We start from the raw sequence: 24,743 nt of genomic DNA, 5'->3' as shown, positions 1-24,743 counted from the left end.
TATGTCAATGGTTTTGATGTGCGTGATGCCAGGTCTTGAAAAATCTACTTATTCTTTTACATCTGGGAGCGTGAATTCTCTCAAGCAATTGCCTTGGGATGGATTTGCTGTTTTAAAATCAGCTTTCAACCGCACACTTGCAAAGACAATTACTGTGAACTGAAGGCAAAGCATGCAGAGCTAATCCCTAAAACTTGCAGATGGCTCTGCAAATACTGCTGCAAAGGGCTTTTGCCAAGAAATGTGGAATAGGAAGAAATCCTCTCCCTTCCAGGGAGAGCTTCTAAGGAACGGGCTCATCTTGCTCAGCATCCCAGGCAATGGCGAGGCAAAGCAGCAGAAGTAACACAGGAATGATTCCTCAAGGAGGTTGAAAAGAGGGCGGAAAAGTAAAGATAAAACGCTACCATCACCACCACCACCACAAACCCTAACCTAAACCAGAAGAAGCAAAAAGTGATACTGTCACCATCAAGAACTCACAACAGTGGGACATTCTGGGCAGCTCCTGGGCTGCCGGCTGCCTGCCCTGCCACACGCTCTGCCACTGCACTTTTGGGGTAGATTTTTCAAGCCCTGGGGATGGTTCCAAGGAGGGCTTCTCAGATCCGCTCCCAGCTCCCACATGGTCAGAATGTATTGCATAGTATATATTTCAGATAAGGCACTGGTTTGCCAAAGGTGCACAGCAATTCAACAGCAATGCAGTTTCCATACAATTTGATGGCCTACAGTGCAATTACATGTAAAATCAAAGGCAAGGTCGGGAAGATTAAACCTAGCTTAAAATTTAAGATTAATACTAGAAACATAAAGGAAACTACATTTTTCAAAAGCCTTTTTATTTTCCTTCACCACTGTTGTTTTACAATACAAATATCACCTTGTGAATACACAAAAACCCTACAGAAGATAACTCTGCTTCACGTAAAATACAGAATGTATATATATATATATATTCATATATTTTTTTTCTCTTCTTCATTCTTTAAAAAAAACTATTTTGTTCTGCACATTGGCAAGTTTAGGATAGAATACTTCCCCAGACATACAGTATGTATGGTAGGAGTGAAACTTATAGTTACATGCAGTTTCTGCACAAATATTTTAAAGAAATAGATTATCTTTGTTGTTTTTCCAACAACAGCTCAATATGGGATGGAGAAACCATTTGTAGTTCACTCAGTGATCATTTGTAAAATTCTTAAAAAACAGGAATTCATGGCTGTTTTCTTATTAAAACACAGCTACCAAGTAGACAATAAAGTAATTTCTTTTAGTACGATCTGCTCACAATGTGTGAACAAGATCTGACCCTTCTTTTTTGGTTTATCCCTACCCATGGCAATTTCAACATTATAAGCAAATTTCCAGTTTAATTTAGCTATAAATGCAAAAATTAGTAATTATACAGTATATATATTTCTGCTTTCATGGAATACTTTATTTTAAATAAAAACATTTAAGACTGCCTACTGACCATACAATCAAGACAAGAAAGGCACTAGAAACATAGACAAATCTCTCTCTCCCAAGAAGCATTTTCTTTAAATTTTAACTCTCTATTCTCTGACATGTAAAAATCTTTTCAAATTTAATTTTCATACACATTTTGAAAAATAAAGTTAGGAAATACTTAGAAAATCACTTTACAACTTTTTTTTTTTCTTTTTTTTTTTTTTTTGCACTTTTTGACACAGTCACTGCAGATTCTACAAAACCAAGATTAGCAAACCTTCCTGTGTCTATCATCTCGCTTGTATCGCGGTGCAACAGGTAGAAAGATTTCTCGATTTACCCGAGGCAGGTATCAGAAACCTTCATAGAGTCATTAGCTAGAAAATGGCTTACAGCCCAATCTTTGGGGCAAGAGATATGAAAAGTATGTTTTCCCAAGAAAATAATACGCATTATTCCCAGACGTGACTGGAAAGACCAGAACTTATGGTATAAAAGCTTTCATTTATGCTGTCGCATCATATACAAAGGAACACGGTGATGGGTAATGGAAATCCCAAATCTATTAACAAGAAATGTATAACAGTGCGTGATAAGTTAAATTCTCTTTATTGTTGTCCAACGCAGATCCTTTGGAGAGGAAAAAAAAGATCACAGTGCTTACCAGGTAACTGAATAGGTTAAGTCAAGGGAGCTGTTAAAAGAAAGGGTTAGGGAGGGGTTGGGGTTGCTTTGTTGTTTTTTTTTATGGCATCTTCTTGCATGGAGTTCTTAGCACTTGGGACGGGCCCTTTCCCCCTCTGTCCACCAACACGCTGCTATGTGTCATTCACCAGCCGGCTGTATTTCACCTGCCTGCCCCGGTGCAGCACCGGCCAGGGGAAGGGCCAGTGGTAGGAGCGAGGTACAATTCCTTGGACATTCTTTTCAAAGTACTGGAAAGGCTTGTACCACCAGACCTTTGCAAGGAGGTTGGTTTGGGAAGCTTCTTTTAGCACCTGCAGACGGACAGTCAGAAAACAGAATTATAAGAGAGCGCATCTCCTGCATGACTTCACTGTTTGACAATCGCTCCCATGTATCAGCGCTGGCCTTTGCTTACAGCTGTTTCCAAAAACCTCTTGGCATCTTGAGGTATCTGCTGAATAAATCTGTACAAAGATCTGCCAAACAGCCAAGCTGCCTTTCCACAGCCTCCCTGCACACAGAACCTGCTGCACCTCAGTGACACTTGCCATCATTTCCAAGCCCTCAGCTGCTCAACAGCTCCAAGCAGAAAAACTGCATGTCAAAAAGGTCAATCTCACCTTTTTACCAGGAGCCCAGCTGTGTGCATGCCTTGGCTCATCTGGAAGAGGCAAAAAACCTGCCCTGGTCTTGGTGTGCACTCACACCACAGCCACCACTCTTTTTACTGCTCTCGGCTATGAGCAAGCCACAGCTGAAATAAAAGGAGTGGGCAGGTGCTGAGGGAATCAAGCGAGCACTTTGCTGCACATTCACTGTGCCACAGCAGGGAAGCCAGGCATCAGCCCACTGGGAAGTGCAAGCACAGGGCCTGCACATCAAGCTTTCTTTCTATCCCATAAACTCACATGTAAAAAAATCCACTTTCTGAAAGGAGCTTTTTAAGGTCACAAACAAGCCATGGCACAGGGAGCAGCACCAGGAACAGACAATAGGACACAAACACATGCTCAGGAAAGGATCCAGCAATCAATATTCCCCAGCATCTTAGCAGATGAGGGTAACAGTGCTGAGCCATCTCCTCTGAGCCTCAGCACGCTGCAAAAGAGATACATGTCCATACAGTAAGGCAAAGAGCTCTTCTGAAGCATGTTCTCATCAGAACTCAAAGCTTCCCAGCTGGAAACATGACCGCTCAGTGCTGCATTTTGATAGACTTTCGGAAATCTGAGGCATGGAAGCCAACCGAGTGCAGTGTGACAACAGGAAGTTCAGGCACAGACTTTAATGAACACCGTAGCTTCCGAAGTGAATGAACATGAAACTGCATGATCTGCATCAGGCATTTGGAAGCAGAAATATGCAACAAGGTTGGGGGTGCTGCTGCAAGTAGCACAAAAAAGGAGGAATAGCATACGACACAGTAGCTATATAGACCTTGGTATGAATTGAAAATCAGCACCACAGTATTAACTCATTTCCTACTATCATACTGGGTCTTTGTCAAACATAATTAACTGCTACTGAATGCAACAGTTATGTAAAATGCCTTCTCCATGTTGCACAGAAAATATCTGGACACTGATCAGTTGTTACAGGCCTAAGAGAAGTCTAGGATAACTTCTCTTAATTCACTGTGTGCAAAAAAGTGTTACCTCTATAAGCTATGTTAGAACACAACAAAAACTGCCCAAATTCAGAGGGAATTCAAAACCTCAGGTTACACAGCCTACGGCAAGCCTTCAAATATTTTCTGCAGTCGAGACACAAGATGAAACCAAACAACGCCTCTTCTCCTGTAATCCCATCATGAAAAGGAAGAGCAAGATGCTCCAGAGGGACAGACGCCTGCAGAAAGGCTCAGGACAATGTGTGGATACTCACCCCCACCACAATATAGCAAACAGAGTTATAAGGATCCAAAGACTGGGAGAAACTTACTTGCTGGTTGGCCATTGTGTGATACCACCAGAAAAGTCTTGTAGTGATGTAGTAAGCCACCACCACGTCCACAGTGTAGTGGTCATGAGCAAGGAGGATGCAGAACATCCCAGCCATGCTGAGTGTCCAGCAAAGCCAGTGATACCACCAGAGTCGCCGTGGGGAATCTGCAAAGAAGCACAAGCAGGCTGTTAGGAAGCATGCAGAGGAGGGCCATGAAAATGACCCAAGGGATGGGAACACCTCTCCTACCAGGACAAGCTGACAGAGCTGGGGCTGTTCAGTCTGGATGAGAGAAGACTCCGGGGGGACCTGAGAGCAGCCTGTCAGTGTCTAAAGGGGAGGAGTAAGAAAGAAGGGGACAGACTCTTTAGCAGGATCTGTGCAATAGGACAAGCAGAAAGGGTTTCAAACTAACAGAGGGAAGATTTAGATTGGATACATGGAAGAAGTTTTTTACAATAACGGTGATGAGGCACTGGCACAGGTTGCCTGGAGAGGCAGTGGCTGCCCCGTCCCTGGGGACAAGAAGGGTCAGGCTGGATGGGATCTGAGCTGTACGCATCTCCGTTCACTGCAGAGAGGTTGAAGTAAATGACTTTAAGGGTTTTTTCCAACTGAGATGATTCCATGATTTCAAAACATTATCAGCACTCAGGACCATTGCTGTAATTAGAAGAGGATGCACACTGCAATCCTGGGTGGGTAGAAGAGTTGACATTAAGAGCAGGAATGCTGAGATGACAAAAGCACCACCATTCTGTCAGGGTGCAGCTTTCTAGTGTACTTAGAAGTGATTAAACACTTGATAGAAAGGTTATAAAACCTTAGAGAAACAAGCCAGATACATAAAAATCTGATATATCCTGGTTTGTAAAATTAACTGCTGTATACCTCAACATTAATTCTACATAGCTGACAATCCATTCCTCTTGCTTTTCATAAAAGGCAAAATGAGTGACCCTGGCATCCATCTCTCTAGACAAGGAGATGCAGTTAAAATACCATCCACAGGGCACGGTTCAATGAAGGTATAAACTATATTCTAGTCAAAACACTGGAATTCAGATATATACTTCAGACATGCACATGGGAAGGTGTTGTATTTTGTCTCCAAAGTTTTCTTTTTCAGTAAAATCTATGTCCTCAAAGTTGTATTTCTTTTACTTCATGGGAACAGGTGCACTTCCACTGAAGCGGTATTTACCAATCCGCACAGCAGCCATTCTTTGATGAGCTGGGAATGTATACAACAGGAGATTCCTGATGAACATACTTACACTCTTTGATAAATAAGTATGTGAGAGTTAATATGACGGTGTGCCCGCTGTACAGATAGTCGCCGCACATGTTGTGGGATCCTGTGATGGACAATCCTCCGCCAGCTATCAGCTTCATTATCCTTCGCAGGTGAGATTCCCAGTCTCCAAAAAGCTGGTGGAAGAGCAAACCGCAAGTGAATGATGTCATATCACTGCTAACCTTTCCAAATTTAAAGCACGCCATCAGTCAGCTGTTTGTCTTTCACTTGTTCTCTCTTTTTGCCTTGATATGAAAGAATTTATTCAGTAATGTGTGCATTAGGGAAGTCTGCATGTGAGCACAGGCTGCACACGCCTGCATTTGTTTGTTATCTGAAGTATTCTCAAGAGAGAGAACCAAGAAAATTATTGCAACTTTCCTACAAATACAATATCCCAAAGGATTACATTTTTTCTCCTGCACCCACAAGACAGACAGAAGAGGCAGTATTATTTATCCGTACAGATATTCATGAATGTATGTATATGTGCAAAAAAGCCCTATACCATGTCACATCTGGTTGCAATGAGAAACATGGCACCTTTCAGTCTGATACCAAATCAAAGAAAGGTCCAAGAAGTGTCAACTTCCTGTCAGTGGCCACACCGAGTAAGGAACTAAGGGTAAAACAGGTAAGTGAGCAGAAACTGCTGCTATTTATAAGTACTTATTGCTGCTACCATGAAAAGGCATTATCTTTCTCCAAGGCCTTGCTGGCGGTGTTGTCAATGTTTGAGGCTGTGCGGGAAACTACTGTAATGGGAATCTTCAAGACCACATAAGGGGTTCAGATTTTTCATTCATTATGTCCTTTTATAAGCCCCACAGGTACAGTGAGGAGCAGAAAAAGGACTACTGCAAAACATGTGAATTCTGTAATAGTCTCAAAAAATCCAGCTTCGCAAAAAGAAAAGGAGATAAAAATATTTCCAGTTATAGTTAGAAATTTCTCATGATTGCTAAACATCTGTTTCCCCTTCTGTTCAAGAGGCAACACAATTTAAATAAATCAAGCTTAATTTAATTCATCTTGTTCGTAACAGTGCAAGCCCTGCAGATGATGATCCAACTGAAAATGAGACCAACTGCCCAAGTTGGACATCCAAGCTGCCTAAAGCCAGATTTAACACACATTTTGAGTTTCTCACTGCAAACACTAAAGGATCCCCCTGCCCTGCCTTGAGAAGTTTTAAAACTATTTCTTCCCACTTCACATCAGAAAAGAAATATAAATGGGATTTGTCATAGCACAAGCCATAGCACAAGCCAAACCTCTGCAGGGGCTCCAGTTCACAACACCCACACTACCAATAGGGATGGTCCTCCACACCTGAATGATCTGCTCTGCATGACCTGCAACTCATACTGTTGGCTCAGAAGGCATTCCTGAATATCTTCCATTTGCCTTTGAAAAGCCAAAGCGAATCAAGTCCTTCTCTTGGATTTGTTGCCCAACAGGTTGCTGGCCCTGTCCCTAGACCTTGCATTTGCTGCTCACAGCCCTAACATCAATCCAGCCATTAAAGAAATTCTCAAAGATAATGTGGGGAAAGCACAACTTGGAGGTACTGAGCACCACCAGGACCCAACGGACACAGGAACCAACTGAGTTTGGAGGAGGCCAAATGGGTCAGCACACTCAACTGCACATCTGCTGGATCCTTACCTCATTTCACTAAGTTTTACAATCCATTTAATGGTCAGAAGGAACACAGAATGCCCTGGTTAGCCATCACAGGCAACTTGCTCCTTTGCTTTAAACTTCCTTCTTGCTTTAACAAGTGGAAACTGTACTTTCTGGACAGATCTATGCAGAGTCTTTGTAGCAGTCAAATATTTCCTGCTAGCAATTCCTTATGAAACATTAAGATGTTCCCAAAGTCCACCCCGTGATTGTTAAGAGTAAGGTAATGAGATGTTATTTTTTCCCACCAGGGTATCTAAAGCTTTCAAGAAAGCTCAGCTAAGCTTTTAAGCAGAGCAATGAAAGAACACAACATAGGCTTGTCTTTACTTGAGCAACGAGCCCTACTTGCTGTAAATTTCTGGAGATGACAGATGTACTCAGGTTAGCCCATAAATATCTGTGTGGGTTTTTTTTTATTTCATAATGGCTGACTGTTCAAATACATTGTTGACTCTATAGCCTCTACTTCTCTTTAAAAAAGACTGACGTCCCTCAAGAAGCCACACGTGGCTTGGCAAAGCTCTGCGCTGCCAAACAAACAATAAAGCACGTTTGTTAGCTTTGCCTCCCCAAGGAACTCAAGTGTTTTGGCCCTGTTTGCACCACAGGTTTGTATGTTTCAGCAAACCTCATAAAAACAGTGACAGCACGTGCCTCGAGTTGAATCACAGGTTTGATTTATGGCTTTACTGCCTGTCATCTGCCTCATGGCTGTGCACACAACCCTGAACCCTGCACGCCACAGAATTTCTGTTTCACAGAAATTACATTTCTGCCTTTTCTCTTACAGTAGAGGCAAGGAGAGGCAAGGAGATGAATGCTATGAAGAAAAATCTCATGTATGAAGCTTATGAAGACATGAAGCTTATGTGACAGAGGTGGACTGAACACCAACACCTCAGTAACTCGGCTTCACCACAGCTTTTGTAAGCCCATGTGGCACAATAAACAGTCAGGGATAGCTCAGGGACGGTCAAGCCCTTGCACTAACACAACTGCAATATATCCAGGAACTAATAGCAGCAAAGACTTTCATGTGAAACTGACTTTTAAAAGTCTCCTTGGATCGTTTTCAACTAGAAATCATGAATGGGTTTAACAACAGGTTGCAACCCTGAACTGCTTTAGCAAAGAGGAAAAATGCTGAACGTTACGAATCAGTTACAACTGCTACAGAAACTATGTAGATGTGCAGAAGGAAGCTGCCGTCCCACTCCCACCTTCCCAGCACCCCCTCATGCCAAATTGTTTTCAAATTAGTAACGATCACTGCGAAACCACTGTCCACAGTTCTGTTAACGGTGGGACAAGGGGAATCATTAAAATACAGAAAGTTAGTGAAAAGTTTACCTTTGGAGAACACTTGAAATGCATTCCAGGTACTGGGAGTGTAGTTACATACATTGTAATACACCGATACAGGTATAGTGTGCCAACTATACAAAAAAACCTTCTGCCAATTATAGACCTAGAAGAAGAAAAAAAAGAAGAAAATACAATAAGGAAAGGTAAACAAAACACACAAGCTAGTAACTTTGGTCTTCTTGACGCTTTTGAAACTTGGAACTTTGTTCATCTATGTCAGCTTTCACCTAGGAATACTGACTTCCTTTACAAATATTCCCACGCTTTGCAGGTCAGAAATACACAAACGGCTCAACTAACTGGGTTAGTTAACTAACGTTACCCAGGAAGTTGGCTACAGGAAATTTAAGGATTAAAATACAAATGCCTAAGCAGATTTAATGCTGAAAACATTCCAAGGGATTTCATGCCCATACCCTTCCATTAGCTTAGAATGGTCACTAATTTTCTATTCAAGGAGGGGGATAAACTTACAATATTTTCATTAAAAGATGAAAAGGACTAAGTTAATTTCTGCTGACACACACCTCTTAGTAATTAGAAAGGAATGCTGTAGAAGGAATAGCTTGTATGACCCAAATGAATGAGAACATTTATTTCTTGAGCAGCATTAAGGGAGAAAGCAGCTCACACCAGCAATAGAACGTCCAAAATACCGATTGAGAGCTGCAGCAGCTGCAGAATGGGGTGTTTTCGTAGGAGGGCACTCTCCAGGCAAGCAGTCAGAGTTGCAAACGAGATTCATTCATTGAGGCCTGCCAATAAATTGCTCAATTTTGGGGTAACATAGGGAAGTTTTGTAAACACAATGAGAGCAGAGTTTTAAGTCTGACTCAAAAGCAACAGCCAGCTCCAAACCAGGCCTACTGAGTTTAACTGCTACATACCAGGCAACACCACAAGAAAAAAGTTTCCAGCACATCCATCAGCTTGCACAGCTTTTCATGAAAAAAAAATCACCAATAGCTTTATATAACGGAGGCCAGACCCAGCTACAACAGCTCAAGACTTTAACCACTGCTGTATCCTGCTGGCTACAGACTCTTTGGTTTTGGTTGATTCTAAACCACTGCTATCTAGAGTTAAGGTTATTTGGGGAATACAAAGGTTACAATACAAGGTGCGAGTCCTCACATTCATTTGTTCCTATTCTGAAGCTTTCACTTTGAAAGATGCAATAATAATTTTTTTACGAAGTTGAAGTTGTTTCATAGCTCAACATTGGTCGTATTTTCCTTTTAATAGCTTTCGGCAGAGTTATTAAACTGATTGCTCTGCTCTCAGAGGAGTTCAACTTTGCAGTGCCAGATCAATAAGAACGTGAGCGTCCTAATTTATCAGAAAAGCTTCAAATCCTCCAGTGCAAGTGCATTTTGCACTTGAGTACTCATTGAGTGCTCTCAGCTACTGAAGCACTGTACTTTGAGACTTTTCCCGCTCCCAGTGCAGCCAAGGACGCAGCAGGGAGCTAAGCAGCACACTGTATTAGTGTAGCTGCATGGACCGAGTAGTAGAATCAGATTCACCAAAGTGAAAATTCTCCCTTGGAAAGGTGATCCATTCTCACACATGCTCAGCTTTTTAACCACACTCAAGCTTGTTTCTCTTTATACCCCTGTATAAAGACAAAGACTAAGGTTGGGGAATTAAAAGCAGCAGCACATTTGAAAGGCCAAAGAAGTGGCAGTGTTTTACTGAGCAATGAACGTTTTTGTTAACATTACCCATGAATCTACTTAGTTTAAAGTAGATTTAGTGTGCTTTGGCTTAGGAAAGTCTGCATCAAAGTGCTCTGCTATGTAGCATTAAAGAAAAAAAAAATCCAAAAGGCCCCATATTTTCCCCTTTCAGCAAGGTTTGGCATATGTGTGTGTGAGCCAGTTAACAAGTATGCTGTAAGCTTATTACTGGCAAAGATTATTACAGTTATCCAGACCTTACCCAACATGGGTAGCAAGTACACTAACTAATCACATATGTGCTGCTTGAGTGGGCTCCTCACACTCTACAGAAAAACACTCGGGGCAACCAGCCAAGCCCCATGCATCCTCCCCACTCCTGCTCTCTGGTGAAACCAACCTAATCCCCTTGCCAAAAATACCAGGGGCAGGATTCTGTGAGAAGAAGGCGCTTATCTCCCTCTAATACACCTAATGCCTGCTCCAGAACCCTCACTGCTAAGCAAGCTGAGCAGACAGAAAACTCTAGTGTCTACCTGACTTTAACATTATTTTCCAGAGAAGAAAGAACTAGCAGGAGCCAATCTGCAAGTCTGCACCATGGTTAGCTGGATGGATACAACCAGCATCCAAGTCCACTTCATGTCTGGTTTTGTAGCACATCAAAAGACATGTAGGCCCTATTCACCTTCATCATGCAATGCCTGGACAAAACAAGGAAGAGATTGGTATCGTGAATGACATGTCTCTATCAGCCTTCATCGCTTGGGAGAAAAACATGGGATGAAATCAGGCTATTGGTAAATAATGGATATCGTGTGAGAAGCAATAAGAGTTTCCCTGCTTGACAATGACAACCTCATGCTTCTGGCTCATCAGTGATCCCAAACTTTCCCTCAGAGATATTGACGGGTGGTAGCTCTGTCAACTAAGTAGGAGAAGAAATGGGTCTCCTGCTCAGCAACCACCAGGCTTCACAGCTCACCTTCCCATCTGCAACAATGGCTATCCCTGACATTGCTGATGCTCAAGAAAGTGAGAAAAGTCCATCCGGCTTCATTTCCTCCCTTCATTCTTGAATTAAGTTTCAAAGAGAGGTGATAATGCTCTCCACCAAGTGACTCAGTTCTTTTATAGCACTTGGTGGTTCACCAACCAAAGCCATTAGAATGAGGTCTTCTAGACAAAGCCGTATCACCAGACCCTGTTCCTTTCTGCTCCTCACTCATAGCCCAGGCCTCTCAGACCACAACAACTCTGCTTCTATACACACAAGAAGAAAGGTCTCTAATGTGTTACGCAACCAGTACTCATACTGACTTGGCACAGAATAGCTGTTCCAGGACTGATACTGCAAATGGAAAGACCTATGACTCCATAACATCGTCACCTTACAGCCAAAGCAGAAGAACACATCAAGCAAATAGAAGGAAAACTCTCCACATTTACCAAGGATGCCAAAATACTTCGCTATTACTTTAACCCATCTCTCATTGCTTTGAAATCTCCAAACACTTCACAGACTCTGCTGTTCTTAATCCATCACAGTGTGCTTGAACCCTTGTACTGCCCAACACATGTTTGAAAGCAATTTCCCATGGTCTTCTCTGGGTTCTTCCCTTGGTTTTGAACATTTCTGCTCTGGGACACCAGTTATGGTTCCCCTTTTCATCACAGGACCACAGCAGCAAAGAGAACTCAGTATTGCAGCTACCACCATGGGAGCCTGACGCAGAAGCTTGTAACAGCAAGAGACCATGTCAGGCTAGATTCTTCTTCCTAAACATACATGAACACACACACAAAAAAGCAATTTCACCGTTTCTAAGCATTTTATAAGAATGGACTACATTAACCATTCTAGAAACTTTCCTTTAAGAAACTCCGTGGAAACGCACAATGGTCTTAAAATTTCAGCAGAGAAAACCCAATAACTTTTATAAAGCAACAATAAAGATGAATAAACAACAGCAATTTTTCCAGTATTCTTTAATGACCTTTGTATTTCATAAAATAAGGTGTGAGGTTTTGTTTTTTTTTCGATAGGAGGTGCTTGTCCACAGTTAATTAGTGAAAAGATACACAGCAAAAGCTGGGATGTCTGGGATAGGTCCACAGGATGAGAAACTGATAGCATCAGATTGCTAAACATTTGTCAGATAGCTGTGGAAATCTACAGCTCTGTTACGTAAAGGTATCCTGCCCCAGCACAGCAGTTCTCTCCAGCTGCCTGTACCTTAGCAAACTGGTGAACAACCTGAATACATTTAAGTTTTAATAATTTTCTCCATTATAAGGGTGAGTGAGCTGCCACCTCAGGTTTTACTGTTTTGAAAAAGAGAAACTGAAAACTTTAAGGTCATTACAAAGTCCTGCAAACCAAAGGATCTTGTATTTAACATGGTGCTGCACAGACTAGATGCCTTCCAGCTGTTGTTTGTTGGTTTTGTTGTTGTTTTTTGGTTTTTGTTTTTGTTTTTTAATATGGGAATCACATAAAAAAAGAGACCTTGTGTTAGAGGAGGAAAACCCCTTCGGGCAAGACAGCTCTAGAGCACACTTCTGCCTGGTTTTAGAAAGGAAAGGCGACATGCCACTTGATATTGCTTAGAGCCACCTAACTTTGAACACTCCAACGCAGTCCAAGGTATGGATTTATGGCATTTTAAAGAAACTGAATTAAACATCCACTTGCACAGTCACCGTGTAGAGGACAAGAGGTAGGTGAACTGCACTGGCAAACAAATTCTCTGTTGCAATTCTGAGCAGGTATAAGCAAGTACCCAAATAGCTTTGCAAATTCACTGTGGATCCGCACTTCTGCATATTTTATGATAAGCTTTCAACACACTCTGTTCCTGACATTACCTGTACTACTGAATGTCAAGCAGAAAATGTCCTTTAGAAGTTTTAATGCAGCATTGCTTCGGTTCACAGCACTGCCTGCTGTTTAGTGCCTGTCGATGCAGCCTGCTGATGAGGCCTGCTACCTCCAGCAAGTGCTTGTCCTGCTAGGGGACTTCAACCACTCGGACATCTGCTGGAAATGCACCATGGCAAGCTGCAGGCAATCCAGGAGGCTCCTGAAATGCACCGAGGATAACTTTCTGAGTCAAGTAATGCGTGGCCCCACCAGGGAGGGATGCAATACTGGACTTGCTGCTCACCAACCCAAATGACCTGATTGATGACATCAGGATTGGAGGCTGCCTGGGCTGTAGTGACTGTGATGAGGTGGAGTTCATGGTCCTGAGGGATATGAGACAGGTAAAGAGTAAAATCAGGATGCTAAGTTTTATGAAAGTTAACTTGCAGCACTTCAGAGAGTCAGTCAACAAAACACCCTCGGAAACTGTCCCATGGGCAAGGGTGTGGAGCAGAGCTGGCAGATCTTTAAGGAAGCTTTTCTCAGTGCACAAGAGCTCTCCATCCCCAGGTGTAGCAAGTCAGGAAGGCATCATGGGAGAAGTATAAGGAAGCTGCTGGGATGTGTAGGGATGGGATCAGGCCCGGCTTGAACTGAACTTGGCTAGGGATGCCAAGAATACAAAAGGCTTCTACAGGTACCTCAACCAGAAAAGAATAGTCCAGGAGGGTGTACTCCTCCTAGTGAGTGACACAAACAGGCTGGTAACAACAGACAAGGAGAAAGCTGAAGTACTTCACAAATTTTTTGCCTCAGTCTTCTCCAACAACTGCTCACCACACAGACCTCATATGTTTGGTTTGATAGGATGACATTGGGAAAGCAGTGTCCCTTCCACTGTAAGTGAAGAACAGGTCCATGACCACCTGAGGAACCTGAGCCATCCACAAGTCTATGAGCCCCGATGAGATGCATCCCAGAGTTCTGAGAGAATTAGCTGATGTAGTCGCCAAGCCACCCTCAATGGTATTTGAAAAGTCGTGGCAGTCAGGTGAAGTCCCTGCTGACTTGAAAAAAGGCAACATTGTGCCCATTTTTAAGAAGGGTAAAAAGGGTGATCCTGAGAACTACCATCCTGTCAGTCCCAACTCTGTGCTGGGAAAAATCATGATGCAGATCACCCTGTAAGCTATGCTAAGGCACACTGAAAGGCAGGGAGCTGATAGAAGAGAACCAGCATGGCTTCAGTGAGGGCAAATCCTGCCTGGCCAACCTAGTGGCTTTTTATGATGGTGTCATTGTGTCAGTGTACAAGGGAAGAACCACCGACATCATCTATCTGGACTTCAGTAAGGCCTCTGACACAGTAACCCACAACATCCTTCTCTCCAAATTGGAAAATATGGATTTTATGGGTAGACTGTTCAATGGATGAAGAACTGGCTGCAAATAGTAGTGGTCAATGGCTCAACATCTGGATGGAGATCAGTGACAAGTGGTGTACCATAAGGGCCAGTGCAGAACCAATACTCTTTAATATCTTCACCAATTACACTGACAGTGGGGTCGAGTGCACCCTCAGCAAGTTTGCCAATGACACCAAGCTGTGGAGTGCGGTGACACACCAGAGGGATGGGATGCCAGCCAGAGGGATCTAGACAGGCTGAGCAGTAGGCCCAGGTTCAACAAATCCAAATGCAAGATCTTGCACCTGGGTCAAGGCAACCCTCACTACCAATACAAGCTGGGGGATGAAAGGATTGAGAGGATCCCTGCCAAAAAAGACCTGAGGGTAAGGATGGATGAGAAGCTGTACACAAGACAGCAATGTGCCCTCACAACCCAGAAAGCCAACCATACCCTGAGCTGCATCTAAAGAAGCGTGATAAGCAGGGCAAGGGAGATGATCCTGCCCCTGTGCACTGTGCTGGTGAGGCCTCACCTGGAGCACTGCATCCAGATGTGGAGCCCTCAGTGCAGGAGAGACATGGATCTGTTGGAGTGTAACCAGACAAGAGCCACAAAAATGATCCACAGAATGGAACCTCCCCAGTCAGGACAGGCTGAGAGCTGCGGCTGTGCTGGAGAAGAGAAGGGTCCATGGTGACCTGATAGAGGCCTTTCAGTATCTAAAGAGGAGCTACAGCAAAGACTCTTTAACAGAATCTGTGGTGACAGAACAGACAGAAATGGCTTCAAGAGCCTTAGAGAGGGTAGATTTAGGCTAGATATAAGGAAAAAAAGACTTCCAAGGTAAAGCAGGATCAGGCCCTGTGTAAGCTGATCTAGCTGTGCATGTTCCTGTTTGCTGCAGGGGAGTTGGACTAGATAACCTTCAAAGGTCCCTTCCAACTCTATGGATTCTATGGAAAATACTGTGATCTTAAGGTAGGACCTTAACATCAAGTAAACTACAGTGAGAATTCTCAAATCAGTTCACAGATGATGACTCCCATCCCAAATCAGTTCACAGATGATGACTTATATGTTCACTCACCTACAGACAGGACAGTCAAATGAGTTAAGAACATAGTTACACTCAATTCAAGGCTTTTCAGATTTTAAAAGGGTTAACATTAACTCTGCAGTCAATTGAGATCATAGTTTCTTATGTAGCAGAACTGCCTGCTTTTGTACAAGCAGCCCACACAAACTGCAGAACCCGTGGTGTGGCATCTATTTCAGCTGGGATACCAAAACCAGAAAGACCACAAGAAACATCACTTTACTTGGACTGTACCTGACCTCCAAATCCATCACAAGTACACCCTAGAACACCAAGTTTCCAAAAGGTTTTACTTACTTGTATTTTAACAGCAGCCACTGAACAAACCACAGTCCTACAAGGATCATGCCATTAATTTCACAAATAGAAAAGGCCCATTGCACCCGATCAAAACGATCAAAAAATGCATCTGGTAGGGGAGGCTGCACCTCCTTGGGAGGCACTCGTTCGTGAACAACTGAGATAGTCACTGTGGTAAAGATGAAACAAAAAAGTGCATAAATAAAAGCCAGGAGAGTTTTGCCCCATTCCATGGGATACTGCAAGCGCTCTGGCTCTGGCATGGGGATCTTTATCATCTCCTTCTTATAACCATTTGGCACTCCGTTCAGCTTTGTTTTACTGCTCAAGCCATTTTCATGTGCGGTGCTGTTAACACTGACACGGATGTGCCCGTTGACATGCCCATTTTTGTGAGCCTCTATGTGATGAGCCATTTTTAAAGCCTCGATCATGTGCAAGAGCTGCTGGCCGCTGTCGGACGACACTCGGGAGAGAGGCGTCTTCTTGAAATCCTCCTCCGTCAGGTTGATCAAATCCTGCCCGGTGAAGCTTTTCAATGGCTCACAGTACTCCGGCACAGCATTTTCCATGAGCCAATTTGTCACCTCCTCAGGTGACCACGACACCACTTCTTTCATCCTGCCAGGCAGCCGGAGCACAGTCTTACATCGATTTTAAAGTGGGCAGCAGTCACTGCGGCTCCAGCACATCAGAAGGCTCCTCCTTGGCTTCATCTTGTCCGAGGAAGCAGTTTGGCAGGAGACAAGTCCCTGTCTCTGACCATTTGATGTGAGCACCCAGGTGCTGTGGCAAGCGCAGCAAACTGTTCACTTCATATTCATGTTGGCATTCTTCTTCCTGGGGAGGGGAAAAAAAAAAAAAAAAAACAGGCACTTAACATTTACTGAAAGTTTGCAATTCAGGTTTAAAGACAAAATGACTGCCAAAGAATAGGCAGACTCTGGCTTGGAAAAGAGAGACTGATTTGAGTGCCAGCCTTGCATGCACAAGCCTTGTCCCCTCTGAGCTTGTTGCCAATTATTCCAGAGCCTTAACAATTTTTATTAAAAACAGTGCTTCATAGTTGAGTTGAAGACTTCTTTTGCTCTGGACTGAACTGGACATGTGAGATACAGCTTTTAATCTCTTTCTCTGCGGAATCACCTAGGTCTGATGCTCAATAAAAGATGAAGCTTTGGAAGAAGGGCTCACAGCACTCCAGGTACACCACCTCTAACTTGGTGCACGTGCCAAGTACGTGCGTGCACTAAAATACACAAAGCTAACAGAGATAACGATAAATGCTCTCCCTTGCAACTACCCTCACTATTTAAATTCACGGGAAGAAAGGATACAGCTCTATTTTCTTTCTTCCTTTTGGCAGTGGGATCACATGTACTGAGAAAAGCTGTCAGACACAGATCACTTCATTACTCAAGTGGTGTTTAGCAAATCGGTGTTTAGTTACAGAGCTCCGAACATGGAAAAACAGGACTGATTGAATTATGCATGTTAACCCACATTACACACCCCAAGCAGACTCTCACCAGAGGACAGCTTGGCTTGATATCACACCATGCTGTGCTGACACCACGCTGTGCTGCATTGCCACAGGGCACCTGAGCTCCTGGGTCCCACACTGGCTGCAGCACAAAGCCTGGACGTGATCTACGCCACACTACCATCCATTCTGATGCCCACAGTATTCACATCTCAGGTGATGTGCCACCAAAGAGCTCCATCAGCTGCCTCTGCGAGCTTTGCTTTACAAATTCAGCACGGATGTGGGGCTATCAGAGCACTTGGCACACATCATGAGGTGGGGTAGCATTAAGACTTTTAACTTTTATAAGTTGGAGAGCAAATGCCAGTTTCTCAAACACAAAGAAAGCTGGAAAGGACGAGAGAACATCTTTAGCCATTATCTTCCTAGCACATCAGTCTTTCTGTCCAGCCCCTGACAAAACACTGCAGCTTCCTGCTTGCTTAAGGAGTCAGGATCCCCAAGACACAGAACTGCTTTTATCACGGTGCAAAAAACTGCAGCCAATCCCAACATTACATCTCATTGCTCACAATGTGTACACCTTCTCTTGCCTGGGCTAAGCTAGTAAATTTTAAGATGAATTCTACACGCAGTGTGAAAGAACAAAAAACTGATGCCAATTGTAAATGCTATTCTCATACTAGCACAAAAGTCATAATATGCTCCTGTAACCTTATGAGACGGGCCTGGCAGCTCTGCGAGAAGTAGCAAATGTGTGCTTCTGGCAGCAAAACTGTGGGAGCCTGCAACATTGCTTAAAGAAAATACAGTCAATTCTGAATCATGTACGTGCTTTATTCCTTAAACTCACCATCAATAATGCCTTTAAGAGACATGATGCAGAAAAATAGATGGCTCAAGTCCTGCATTTTTGTCCCTTTAGAGTATAAAAGCATTTTTTCCAAGAAACTGTATTGGTTTTAAAAAATGAGGAATCCTATCTCACGTATACATGGGCACACACCTTCATCCCTGTTAGAAATCCAGGTCTCACCCTCTGCAGAGGAACAGCAAATGGCAGCACTGGGACCAAAGAGGAGCTAAAGTGCACAAAGTCCCAGAGTCCCAGTCTTTGCCGCTCTGGCAGCGTGAGCTCAGCACCTGCTGGGTGAAATCCCAGCCTCTGCCACCATGCAACCAGCACATAAATTCCTTGGAGCACCTTTTCTTGTCCACAGAAGCCAAAGACATCAGCCACTGCTGATGTGCACTGGGGCTCTGTGCACTGGGTTGGGAGCTCAGGCAGGCAACAAAAATGCTCCCTCCATCTGCATCAGATCTGCCTCATTAAGGAGCCGGTATCTGGTAATGAACTACAAATACGAATGTGATTAGCATAATGATACCAATTGCACCATCACAATGACAACACAGGACAAAAACCGGTATCTCAAAACAGCCGTCACGAGACTGAGAGAGATGAAGCAACTGTGGCAAGTTTCCCAGCTCCCACCTTCTCATGTTTACACAACCTTTTCTCTACATTCACTGCAAATATTAAAGGAACTTACAGATCCTCTTCCAATTTCAAAACAGGGAGTGCTGGTAACCGAAGCTCTTCCCTCTACCACTTCAATCTAACCAGAGAGGTTGGAATACCAAAATAACACCAGGAGGTTCTACATGCACTAGGAAACCTTACAGAACAAGATCTCTTTTGCATCATTTCTGGGAGATGCAGTTGAGCACAAAAAGCAAATCAGAGAGCAACCAGCTCTTTGATTAAAGGACGCGATCTGTCTGCAATAACACCAGCCATGCCTACAACTCTGCTCTCAGCCTGCTGGCCGAGGTGCAGAAGCCTGCAATTTTCCACCCACAGGTCTGCTTGGAGGATAACCAAGGACCCACGCTACGTGTCATGACCTTGGCTTTCATTTCAAAGTCCACCTGCTCACTGCTCAGCAAGTGCTGGACAACCCCAGAAGTACAGAACTGGGATGGCTGTGTGGGCCACAGAGCTCTCATCTTCCTCCCAAAGCTGGCTTGCAATATAGCACTCCTTATTACTTCTAAACTTGCAGCAAAAACCATTGCTTCTCATCATTAACACTGACAATTTAGAAACAGCAGAAAAAGACGCTTTGGTGTCCGTTTGGCATCTGAATGAGGAAAGGCCTAAGTAGAAGTAGGTGGGGAAAAGGGAACAGAAGTATTTACAGAAGGGAAGGAATACTGTTGTGAAAGCAAAATCTAGACCAGTGATCCCTAATGCCTTCCTCATGCTTGCACAGTGCTTTTATTCTCTAAGCAAGGACCTTTGCTGCCAAGGCAACAGTCGCTATAGAAATCAGCTAAATAACCAGTCATCTCAGAAACCTCAACCAGCTCCACACAGCTAAGGAGATTTGCAAATCCTTTCCCATGAAGTAGGTGCATTTTAGTTGCAAACTGTGTGTCATTCATCAGCACCCCCAAAAAGCTGACATGATAAAGCCATTAGCAGAAGTATTGCTAAAACAAGCAATGCCTACAGATAGGTAAGCATGGTTTAAAGATAAAGTGACACCGCTTTCTCTCTTGAAAATTAACATACACTGCCATACACACTGATGATGATTGCACACACAAGCAGGAGAAAAGTGAGTGCTGTAACGACTGAAGTTTTAATGCTTTAGTAAGCAACTCCTCAGCCAATTCCAAAAACTCACCAGCAAGCAGAAGTTACATGGACACTAAATACAGTCTGGAGGAAGCTCTTGCCCTGCAGTTTTACGGCACAAAACAAACTGCTTGTAACAGCAGCATGTGAGTCACAGTAGTAGTCACCTTCTCCACAGGAATTTTGTCATCACTCACAATAATGCTCCCACATCTCCCCAGCTGGGTGTCCTGCACCTACAAAGCTCCTCTGCATGCCAATCTCACTAACATGAGCTCACAAGCAATGCACTGAACCATCTCCCTCTTTGCAGGACATCATTGCCTCTAAACCAGAAATTCCCCTTTGCACAATACTGCACTGCCGGCAAGCAAGAGACTGCTGGCATTTTAAAACACTACGTGATACTGGCTTTGTGCTGTAAAGACAACTATTTGCAAATTGAAGCTATCTGTACATATAAAATAGAGGCAGGGATGAGTGTACAAGTTTCACAGAGCTCTGAGATAAGTTTCCAAGGTCAGCCCCAGATAGAAAATGCTGTCCCACAGATGTGAAGCTGAAGCAAGCAGAATTACTACTAAGACAAGACAGGCTGCAATCAATCTGCAAAGCAACTCCCACGTCTCCTCAATAGCTGCTCACACCGTTTCAGAGAGAAGAAATTGCCTGCATGCTACATAAATCCCCAAGCAGCCCGTTTTTGCCTAAATTATTCTACAAAATGAAACAAGCCTACCCTAGTTTATAGGAGCAAAGCAAAATCCACTCGCAGACAGGGATCTCAGAAGAACAGCTCTGACTCAGTGCCAGAGTTCAGCAGCAAGGATTTCAAACTGAAAGTATTTGCACTGAGCCTGAATCAACAAACAAGTTTCAGAGAGGAAACACTGCTAAATCTGTTACACAAACACATAACTATACATGTGTGTATTATACGCACACACCCTGTACTAATTCATAGAGACAATTTTTTCCTCCAACTCTGATGAGATGGAAAGCCTTGCTCTTGGCTTCTTTGTAGGCCTAAATCTCTCTGCTCAACTTTTCTCCTCACCCTTCTTTCTGCAGCTCTGAAGTAGTTATGGAAACCAGCAAACACTTGGAGAAGGCTTCAACTGACCAGCAAGCTCATTATCTGGCCAGTTGCTAAGCAGAGCTTTTGTTCTGACGCTACGGAAATCCTGCTTCTAGTGATCCAAGGTTGGACAGGATGGGGTGGGGAAGGTAGCTGCTGGCTTTGCTTTAAGTTTTGAAGAATTACTTCATCCCCAGAAGTCTCATCACGAAACACAGGACCAGAAGAGCAGCCAGCACCTGTAGGAACAGCTAAGAGCTTTCCACCTACTGGAAGGATGGTCCAAGTGTGTATGCCATTTTGTAATGCATGCCACAGCACAGACATTCAAGTTCTTAAGAACTGCAACACCTGCAGCAGAAATGGGATAAATATTAGCCTTTTCCGAATGACTGCAACTGGAAACCATTCTTCTAATCCCCCCACTCATATGCTTTTAATTTTGTACAAAAAAGATGCAAACAACAACCCACCTTCCCCCAGAGCTCATTTTCACTGGTAAAAAAAAAAAAAAAAAAAAAAAAAATCTAAATTCAACTTCTAAGAACTCTGTTTTGCAATTCTAACAGCTTACCTCACACATGGGTACACCTACTTTGACACTGGGATCTTTAATTCTTCAGCAAAGACTTCTATAGCAGTACCAAAGCCGTCCACAGCACCCGTCACTTCTGCACTACCTCAGAAGAAAGCCCCCACGGACCCCACTCAAACCTGGCTCATGTGCTCTCTGGACAGAGTGCAGCTTGGAGCTGCACTCGGGCAGCTCCAAGTGTTGGCCGTTGTCTCCACCAGAGCTGAACCACGTCCGTGCTGCATGTTGGGATCTGGGTCAGGCAGAGGTAGGGCAGAGCTAGAAATAGAGTCCATGTCCTCACGCAACCTTGGAGCTAACACCAGTACTAAAATGCACACAGTGATACTTCCCTGCCTCTTGAAACTGTACAAACCTTCTTGTGTCTGCATAGAGACAACAGGAGACCTCAAAGGGAAAACAGATGAAACATCGAAAAAGGCAGAAAAAGCATCATTTTACCCCAAGGCACAGAAATGGGGAGAGCACATCACAGAGCAAAAGGATGGAAATAAGAAGGTAAGAAGGAAAAGAGGCAAAACGTTTGTCAAGTGTTCCATGTTTTGGCTTGGTTAACCAAGCTGAGGTGATTTGGGCTGCCTCTTTTTGGCCTGCTTTGAATACCTAGAAGTCAGTTATTGTCAGGAAGCCAGATCTGTGGTGAGGCTCTGGGAATCCAAGTAGTGTAGCGGCAAGAATTAAAAACAGAAAAAAGAAAAAGAAGAAACAAAACAAAAACCACCACATATTTATCAAAACAGAACGGAAGTTTTGCCTGGGGAAGCCAAGAGCAGTCTTGTGACCAATGGTAACGGAGCTCTAAATGCCTACACCAGCACATTTGTAAAAACGGTCATGCAGACCGGGGAAATGAAAATCAGCAGAAAGTACAGCAAAACTAAAGCCCACATTGAAGGCTTAATCAGTTAATTGTCATATTTATTAATATTTGGTCTTGGTCCTGGACATATACTAGATAGCATCCACACCACAACAGCTGCTTCCTCCTGACTGCCCTTCTCTGAGCTCCAGCCTATGCAAAAGAAAACTGGGTTTGTGTGCTTAGAAAGCAAACCTAAAATATGTTTTCATATCTCATTAGAGAAATAAATATTTTATTTAAAATACACTATTTTTGAAGTCCAGCCCAGAAGAACCAGATCAAAAAGCCTCCAAGCCCCAAGAGTCAAAATTTCAGAAAAAGAGAACAAAAAGATTTAGCATCATTTCTGGTATAGCTTTCCTTGGCCTGATTTCTGAGCCCACATTCCCTCTTTATCCAGTAGTAAACTGCTCAGGGTTGTACACATCAAACTCAGATACGGAAAACATATCTGTAGGCAGAAGGAGATTAAGACTGCTCTCGTGTAGCTGGCCCGGATCAACCAGAAGCCTGGAAAGCCTAGAAAAAAAAATAGCATTTTAGACTGCCAACAAGTTAATGATATACAATTCTAACAATGGGAACTTGCCTTACCAGAGCCAGATCTACTGAAAATTCAGACAAACTGCCCTGGCACCTTTCTTTTGTGGCTAACGCCGGAGACAAGAAAACTATCTTGCAGCTCGCTCACCTGCCAAACTTCAGCTACATTCCTTCTCCTCCTCACCACCAGCCACGCTGATGCCAAATCTCCTGTCTGCAGTGGAGATCTGTCACTATCTGCCTTCAGTTTAATGGCAAAAACACATTCCCGTCCATTCAGCAGCATCCAGCAATGCTGGAAATGCATCCTTTCTCCACCCCAGCTGGGCCATGCACCACCTCCTTCTTCAAAAGCAAGGAGTGCCAGAGAGGGAGAGCAGTTCAGAGCAGCTCTGTTTCCCACTCTATGGGTCCCTATTTTTTTTCTTTCCTCTTGCCTTTATACAGACGATTTCAGAACTGTTGTAATCCCTCCCACTGATTCTAATACTGAGACATGGACAATGCTACTCCAATCTTCCTTCCAATATCAATTCAGCACGGAACTCAAAGAACAGATGCACACGACCTTACTCCCAAAAATGTCATGCATTCCTAACACTTTTTATTGTGGGATATTAGCAGAGCACAAACAGCACTTACAAACACACCTGCTTCCACACAACCAGTGACAACTCTGTGTTACCAGGGGTCAGTGGCCAAGACCATTGGCACAGTTACCTGGAAGCTCTGAGAAGAATTCAAAGTCTGCAAAATACTCAACCTTTCCAATATTCATCTCATCTTATTTTCAAAGTTATGACCAACTCTGCTCACTGATAAGAAACAGATAAGAGATAACAACCATGCATCTTGTTATCTGACTGCTCTGGAAATTATGAATATTTCAGTAACAGACTGAAAGCCTTAGAAGTTTTTCCTGCACACATCCTACTACCTCTTCATTTTCCCACCCTCTAGTTTCCTGTACACTAAGGGTATAGGAAACGACTGTTGCCTTTTGCTAACAGCTCCACGGCGATGCCCATGAGCTGCTCAGCAGTTCCCACTGCCATCCCACGGAGCACCCGGGCAGGGTGGTTCTCAGCATTCCCCTTCTGTCAGTTTGTAATTCCAGCCCAGCACAAGAACTTCAGCTGCAAGCACTAGCTAAGAACTAGCAGCCTGCATTCATTTCATGGGAATTAAGCTACACTGAAAAAACACTGTTTAATGACAATAATCTTTCACTCACACCTGCTGTCCCCAAGCACATTAACACCCATGACCCACCTGCAGCCCATGGAGCCCTCACAGAATGCCTCAAAAAAAAATGCAAAGTGTGCTCAGCAGGCACTCCACACTTCTCAAGCAGCACTAATAACACATCATAAGGCACGCACCTCTCTGGAGATGGTCGGTGGCACAATGCCTCTGACCTGCACATCCTGCACAGAAGGGTTGGAAATGTGGGCCCAGACTGCCAAGATAAGGGCACGATTCCACAGCCATGAGAGCGGGCGTGCGGCCTCCAGCAAACCTTGCTAACCACTCCAAGCATTTTCGCTAACTGAAGGCACACTGAGCTGTTTGCTACAGAGCGTACGATAAAACCCTTAAGAATCCATCCCCTCCTTGAACTACACATGCAGAGGGCAGAGCTGATGGCTCACTGCAGAGCAGTGGGCCGCCATTAGCGGCCACATAACAGGCTGTGTCACTGTGCACATGCTGCGCCGAGCCGGCAGCAGCAGCTCCAGGGGCT

At 43.7% G+C, this 24,743-nt stretch overlaps 1 protein-coding gene across 12 annotated transcripts in view; it reads right to left on the bottom strand.

Moving 5' to 3' along the window:
* Positions 1–990: 990 nt before the first annotated feature.
* Positions 991–24,743, bottom strand: part of SGMS1 (sphingomyelin synthase 1) — a 74,410-nt gene continuing 50,657 nt past the window's right edge. For 11 of the 12 annotated variants that reach the window (XM_048946681.1, XM_048946684.1, XM_048946683.1 and 8 more), the window contains 5 exons: positions 15,789–16,631; positions 8,426–8,543; positions 5,367–5,520; positions 4,087–4,253; positions 991–2,456 (listed from right to left, as the gene is read on the bottom strand). In XM_048946681.1, the coding sequence (XP_048802638.1) occupies positions 2,277–2,456; positions 4,087–4,253; positions 5,367–5,520; positions 8,426–8,543; positions 15,789–16,411 (1,242 nt within the window). In that variant the 5' untranslated portion in view covers positions 16,412–16,631 and the 3' untranslated portion in view covers positions 991–2,276. Of the gene's footprint in view, positions 2,457–4,086; positions 4,254–5,366; positions 5,521–8,425; positions 8,544–15,788; positions 16,632–21,269; positions 22,952–24,743 lie in introns of those variants that run through there. The other variant, XM_048946691.1, reaches the window with a different exon arrangement.

The sequence above is a fragment of the Lagopus muta genome, chromosome 5 (assembly GCF_023343835.1).
Source record: "Lagopus muta isolate bLagMut1 chromosome 5, bLagMut1 primary, whole genome shotgun sequence".
Taxonomy (NCBI): Eukaryota; Metazoa; Chordata; class Aves; order Galliformes; family Phasianidae; genus Lagopus; species Lagopus muta.
This window is presented reverse-complemented; position numbering and strand designations above follow the sequence as displayed.